At 38.4% G+C, this 6,628-nt stretch overlaps 2 protein-coding genes across 4 annotated transcripts in view; both read left to right on the top strand.

Moving 5' to 3' along the window:
• The first annotated feature begins 2,096 nt into the window (after window positions 1-2,096).
• On the top strand, window positions 2,097-4,450 carry atp5mc3a (ATP synthase membrane subunit c locus 3a). The gene is made up of 5 exons (XM_008398960.2): window positions 2,097-2,197; window positions 2,398-2,494; window positions 3,225-3,299; window positions 3,613-3,803; window positions 3,897-4,450. The coding sequence occupies exons 2-5, from the start codon at window positions 2,456-2,458 to the stop codon at window positions 4,009-4,011; spliced, it is 420 nt and encodes a 139-aa protein (XP_008397182.1). The 5' UTR covers window positions 2,097-2,197; window positions 2,398-2,455; the 3' UTR covers window positions 4,012-4,450.
• A 1,233-nt stretch (window positions 4,451-5,683) lies between these two features.
• atf2 (activating transcription factor 2) overlaps window positions 5,684-6,628 on the top strand; it is a 17,855-nt gene continuing 16,910 nt past the window's right edge. The window contains exons 1-3 of one of the 3 annotated variants that reach the window (XM_017302821.1): window positions 5,691-5,832; window positions 6,014-6,105; window positions 6,417-6,489. In XM_017302821.1, the coding sequence (XP_017158310.1) occupies window positions 6,442-6,489 (48 nt within the window). In that variant the 5' untranslated portion in view covers window positions 5,691-5,832; window positions 6,014-6,105; window positions 6,417-6,441. Of the gene's footprint in view, window positions 5,833-6,013; window positions 6,106-6,416; window positions 6,490-6,628 lie in introns of all 3 variants that reach the window. The other 2 variants (XM_008398999.2, XM_008398972.2) reach the window with 2 other exon arrangements.

Below are 6,628 nucleotides of genomic sequence, written 5' to 3'. Positions count from 1 at the left end.
ACATCAGACTATGCAGGTATGTCACTGAAGGCCATGCTTATTATCATTACGATTCATTCTATTGTGTAAACTTTACACAATGAACAGGCTTGGAATCATGTTAGACCAAAGATGAAGTAGAATGAAATGGTGAGAGCCAGAACAGAGAAAAACAAAAATAAAGCAGAATAGTATTCAGCTGTTGTTTGCTATCTTAATGAGTAAGATCTGTCACTGTCTTCTTCAGTGCTTGGTTCATACTGTGTGTGATGCACCAGCTGATTCCCCTCACTGCCTAAGAGGTTAGGAATCTGTGGCTTTATGTTCATTGTGAAACTGAAAAGATCATACCTGAGGAGCCACTGGGACTCTCCTCCCTTTAAGCCTTGTGTGCAGCAGAGGCAGGCTCCCTTTGCTCATTACCTTTCCATCACAGACCAGCTGCTGCGGAGTCATTCATCACGATTATAAATCTGCCTACTGCTGGTAGCCTACAGCTCCACCATCAGCCTGCAAGTCACAAAGATATCACCCTGAGCCATCAGCCGCTCTGGACACAGCGCTAAATTAAACAGGTGATAGTTAAAAACAGGTTGTTGTTGATGTTGTTGTTGTTTTTTCTTTTAGAGGAAAAAAACTAAATTCTGAGACTCACAGAATCCTGCATGGTTTGAAGAATGTCTTTAGAAAATAATTAAATTGGACCAGTGTAAGACATGGTCGATAAAAGAAATATATCTAAAGCACATGAATGTCAAAAAGGTCTCGTCTTGGGAAACAACTACCTGACACATGACTGAAAGATGCAAACATATTAGTGCAAGATGCCTCTAGCTGATTCTTCAGATGTTGATGAGAGTTGCCACAGATTTGCCTATAATGAGAAACCAGCATTAAGTTTACGGTTGCGAAATAGACTGAAAATGAGAGATTTAATTTCTTTAGAAATGTATTGCTGCGTCTGACAGTGTTTTTTCAGTGTTGCCCTGTCATATGTCTTTCAGGGTCTGTAGCATTCATGGTCCTGATAAAGAAAAGCATTTCCAGTGGGTAGAGTACACAAAAACTAAGATAAATTACTGTCAAACTATTTTTAATCAAGTAAAGGTGAAACGTAGTTGTAAATAAGACTGAGTTAATTTCTTTATTTGCTTCCATCGCTTTTTTAAATTTTGCCTTTTTTAAATTTTAACTAATGATTAACTTCCTGTTTGATGTTTGATGCTTATGTTTTGAAGGGACAGTTTCCTGTTTTACTGTTAACAAAAAAGCAGCTTGATAGGAATAATAAGACCAAAGATGTAACTGACAAAATGTATCTTGTTCTAAATGTATGTTGAAACAAAATGTATTTTTAGGTTCTAACACTAACACTTAGATTGTACTGTGGATGCTGTAGGCATTCCTCCTCTTTTTTCCGTACACATTTCCCCAGTTAACTATTTCTGCATACTTTGTGCTATTTCAACCATTCTACTTTTACCATATTTTGCTGTTTCAGGACATTACGGCTATGTAAATTGTTATTGATATCTCCTACGGCTTAGGAAATATTAAGCATCGAAATGAATCAAACGTCCTATAATTTCTGAAAAATGCAGCTAAAAGCTTTGCGTTCTTTCATAGCTAACTACTTCCACATACTTACAGCTAGAAACGCCATTGAAACTTTAAAATGTAGTCATATCCTTCAATTCTGTTTATTTCAGCTGTTATTACAGGTTTCATAAAATCCCTTTTCAGGTTTTTTTTCCCGTTATGCTCAGTCAAATCATGGGTGGCTCTGGTCACTAGCTTTAAGATACAATGGCCAACTAGCTCTAAGGTTTCAAAAATCTTCCAAAACTCCTTCCAAACCTCTCAGCTTAATTCCAACCATTCTTTCAATCAATCTTCCAACCCTCCATCCAAACTACCTTCCAACCCCACTTCCAAACATAAGTGAAAGATGTTTAAAGAACAAAAAGGGCCAAAGATGAATGAACATTAACGTTCATATGAACAAAAATGGCCATGAATGTTCATGAAGATATGAACATTCATCTTTGGCCATTTTTGTTCTTTAAACGTCTTTCACTTGCAGGACTATGCTGCTTTGTCCTGTGTTAATTTTCAATAAAGTTTTGATGACGTGACCTTCCACTTACATCCGGGTCTCTTGTACATCACGACGCGCAGGCGCTCTCTCTCCTCCACTGTGGTTCGACCTCTGCAGTCGGTAAGTCTGTAATGGCAGTTTGAATGAGAAGCGAATCTTCGTAAATCTATATTCATCCTCTCGCTTAGCTTTACTTTGCTCTATAGAAGTGTGAACAGCATGCAGGATGGATGTGAATAGACATTCAAATATCTTTATTTTGTAAGTTGTGTATTTTTACAGCCATTTGACCTTACTTCTCTCCGCTTTTCCTTCTTCAGAGAGACCCGGGCTTCTACCAGATTTGACCGAACCGGTTAAAACTACCTAAAGTACAAGATGTATGCCTGTGCAAAGTTTGTGTCCACGCCGGCTGTGGTGAGTTAAAAATCTCCTATCCGAACTGTTTAGTTATAGTTACGGTTTATCATGTAGGCCTCCGATTGAACTTGACTAGCTTGATGCCAAGGGTATCCGCCGACTAGGCCTGCAGGGTTAGCCAGCAGCTAATGCTAAACCTAGCCCAGGCTCTCTCACAGAAAGCACTTACATTAACGTTTGCATGAGCTGTGTTTTAGGGCTCTTGGGTTAAAATGTTGTACTACAATTGCTCTTACTCTTAGCGGACATCTTTAATGAATGTTTTTGGGTAAGGTCATTCAAACTCATTGTTAGCCCAACGTAGCTAACCGTGCTGCAAGAATTAAAAGCGTTTACATTCAAAGTAATTGGTTTACATGTTCATCGCTTATCTGACCATACTGTCAGGTGTTTGTAGCCCAGACACCTTCCTATCTCCAAGGTCATGTTGCCGGATACAGATCTTTTAATAAAAATAATCTATGTACTCTGCAATAATATCTAACAAATTCTACAGTAATGGAAACTGAGGACATTTTAATTGCTGATCTATTATTTAACAAAACTAAATGAACTTTAGTGTAAACAACATTGGGAGGCTGTTTGAATGCCATACTTGGCATTTAAACACTGACATTCAAGGTGCCTTTCATATGCAATTGTATGTGATAACAAGGACAGGTTTTCTGCCATTAAAATTAATTAAATGCAACTTATTAAAACATTTTTGCATGTTCTGTTTTTGCAGGTGCGTGCTGGTTCCCGGGCTCTTTACAGACCCCTGTCTGCCTCTGTACTGTCCAGGCCTGAGGCCAAAACAGAGGTCAGGATTCTAAGCTTTTCACTAGCTGTTTACATTTTTAAATAGGATTTTAATGTTTGACAATATTTTCTCTGCATTGTAATGAAAATGAGTTGAGTAACTGTGCGACCTAATGAAGTTGATGGGGGAAAAATGCTGTATTTTTTTTTTTTTTTTTACTCTGGTAAAATTTCAGATTGAAATGATGCATGTGTCCTAACTTTAGGTCATAACTGGTTCTTTTGTGGTTTATCATATTCGACTTTGTAATTGTTAATCTTTTATTGCACTTAGACCTTAAAGAAGACTAACATTTAGTCCTTTCCTGCTGCAGAGCACGGTTGCTGTGATGCCACAGAATCCCCTCACCCAGGTCTCTCTGAGAGGCTTCCAGACCAGTGCCGTCAGCCGGGACATTGACACTGCTGCCAAGTTTATTGGAGCAGGAGCTGCCACAGTTGGAGTTGCTGGATCTGGTGCTGGAATTGGGACTGTGTTTGGTAGTCTCATTATTGGCTATGCCAGGTTTGTTTTTAATTTTAGCAAAAAAATATGTAACAACAGTTTGCACACTAGTGTTTTTATTGTCTTGATTTACTGGTGACTTGTTGTCTACAGGAACCCATCTCTGAAGCAGCAGCTGTTCTCCTATGCCATCCTGGGGTTTGCTCTGTCTGAAGCTATGGGACTCTTCTGTTTGATGGTCGCTTTCCTTATCCTGTTTGCTATGTAAAATCATCCCCCTGCAACAGTTTCCTTCCACAGATGTGACTACATATTTTATTGTGGCTACCAAAATTGTTCCGTGTTGGTGTCATGGAAATGTACATTTTTCAAGTCTTTCAGACACTGTCCAAATAAACAAAACATGTATTGTACAAATGTAAGATCTTACACAATTAAAATACATGGATTTGACTATTTAGTAATGGCAGTTACTTTTGTCTGGAACATCACACTGTTCAAATGGGAAGCGTTTAGCTTTTGTGAATGTCATCTTTTTCAGTGTAGGATTTGCTTAGATTTGCCACAAATCTGCCTCGTTTTCACCTAGCCTTTTGGGGTCCACCTTAATGACTTTGACATTCAGCTGCAGTTAATACTGTAATTAGACAGCAAGTGGCAACTTGCTTTTGTATATGGCACTGAATAAACTTAGATGATTTAATTGAGTTAAATGTTTCCTTTTCCTTCGCCGCCACAATGTTTCAAAAGCTACAAAATAGTCATTAAGCTTGACGGATTAGCTCTTCACTGACTAATTAGAAAAAAAGACTTTAAACAGTGAAGCTTTCGTCCAGTGCTTGGAGCACTTCATGGGCAGCTCGAAGACTACATTTGGAGCTCTATTGCACATAACTGCTTTAGTTTCAGTGTATGTTGCACTTCATCAAATCAAAGTAAATTTCAAAATGTATTTGAGTAGTTTAGAACCCCCCCACAAATTCCTACACAAACATTTCTGTTTTTGATCATTCTGCCTTACAGCTAAATGGGAGAGGAAAAAAATCCAGCTTCTTTGAAAATTATAATTTTTTTTTACATGAACTGTACTGCTGTATGTGAGTATACTAATATTTTTAAAATTTTGTTTAGCTTAAATTGCTGCATTGGCTAATCACTTTGGCAATGTTACTATGCCAAGCACAGGTTCCTCTATTAGCAGCCTTCAACCTATCTGCATTGTTGGTTCAGGTGTCATTTTCCTTTTTTTTTATTATTTGGGTTTATACCAAGCCAGTTTACTGGCTAATCAGACGGTTTTATGGTTGTTGAATCATGTTCTGATACTGACTGCAATGCAAGGCCTGCTTTAAAATGAAGTCTCTAAAGCTTGTGAGCAATGTGAAGCATTTAGTGCCAAAAAAATGTCCTGGAGAATGATTGAGCTGCTTCTTGATTTGACTAAGCCTGGTGGACCAACACCAAAATATGCCTCCCTTAATCGTCACCGACTGTTAAAACATCACAGTTGGACCCATACTGTCCAACTGTCATCTCTTTTCTATGGACCAGGTAAGATTCTCCTATCGGTTTACCATTAGGAGGGATTTAATGCAACAAATGTGAGTTGTTCTGGATATGTCCATGTGGTGGCTCTTCAAGAAATTACTCCATCACAAGTTGACATCTTGTGAATCTCCCCCAATGGCATTTTCATCAGTCCTCTAAGACTGTGACATTACCTCTTGTTTGTGCATCTTCCACACTGTCTCCTTTCACTCGATTTTCCATTGATGTGCTTGCAGCAATCTGTTAGTCAGTTTACTTTTGCCAGTGGCAGTCTGCTGGACACTGAAGTAAGAAATAATGTCCAGCAGAACTGCTCTATGATATAATAGAGCAGCTCTTCTGTATTAATAATGTATTAACATTCTTATGCAACCGTTTTGGGGTTTTAATCATTTCTTCTTAATCGTATCCTGTACCTTCTAGTCTCTTCAATGAGAACCGCTCTCGTGTGGGTGTAAGGTTTACGGAAGACGTCGACTTGCTCTCGCGATACTTTGGACAAGCCGTGGGATTTTAGAAATCGAGGGTTGTGGCAGAGGGGGTAAGTGACTACATAAACTGCTAACGGACGTGTTCTCAACTGTGTTAAAATACAGCATCTGAGTGACCGTGGGCTACTCATGTTTGGCGCAATAAAACCAGAGCTAAACTAGACGCTGACGTCTCATATGTTTACAGTGACAGTTAGCTTCTAATATGGCGACGACTGTGTGTCAACGCAGGGCTAAGGCTGCTTCATGGAAGCGACGGGAACCAGATGAACCTCTGTAGCATCTTTACAGCTGTTCTGTGAGCGCAGGGTGATTATTTACAGGTCAGATATGGGACACCCGATAGGACAAACTAACTTTTGTGTTTGAATAAAATTATCTTTACGTTTTCTATGAGAACATGGACTTGTAAGCAACCACCGTAACCGCCCCTTATCGATAAGGCTTTGTTCAGATTTGCTCAGAGCGTTCACATTTACAATCAATGCTGCATTTATTTACGTATTAGTATGAACTCTGATCTTGGCAAAAATCTAACTATAGGAGTAAGGTTGTTCCACGGCAACATGTATATAAAAAAATGGAAATTCGTTCCTATATTTAGATCAAACTTGTTTTTTTTGTTTAATTATAGGTGGAAGTAAAAGGAACTCCTTAATATGAGTGATGACAAACCCTTCCAGTGCACTGCTCCTGGGTGTGGACAGGTAAATCCCTGTAGTTTTCAGTCATTAAAAATTGCATACAAAATAAATAACATAGACGTTATATACCTATGTATATGATCCTTATTATGTATCATCATTCATATATTCATACGTATATGAATATATATATATATATATA

The sequence above is a fragment of the Poecilia reticulata genome, linkage group LG2, assembly GCF_000633615.1.
Source record: "Poecilia reticulata strain Guanapo linkage group LG2, Guppy_female_1.0+MT, whole genome shotgun sequence".
NCBI classification, from domain to species: domain Eukaryota; kingdom Metazoa; phylum Chordata; class Actinopteri; order Cyprinodontiformes; family Poeciliidae; genus Poecilia; species Poecilia reticulata.
This window is presented reverse-complemented; position numbering and strand designations above follow the sequence as displayed.

Bases quoted from the DNA above. Each gene is read 5' to 3' on its own strand.
- atp5mc3a (XM_008398960.2), top strand. From the start codon at position 2,456: ATGTATGCCTGTGCAAAGTTTGTGTCCACGCCGGCTGTG. The intron at 3,300-3,612 runs GTCAGGATTCTA...TTCCTGCTGCAG, and splicing joins GGCCTGAGGCCAAAACAGAG to AGCACGGTTGCTGTGATGCC. The intron at 3,804-3,896 runs GTTTGTTTTTAA...TGTTGTCTACAG, and splicing joins CTCATTATTGGCTATGCCAG to GAACCCATCTCTGAAGCAGC.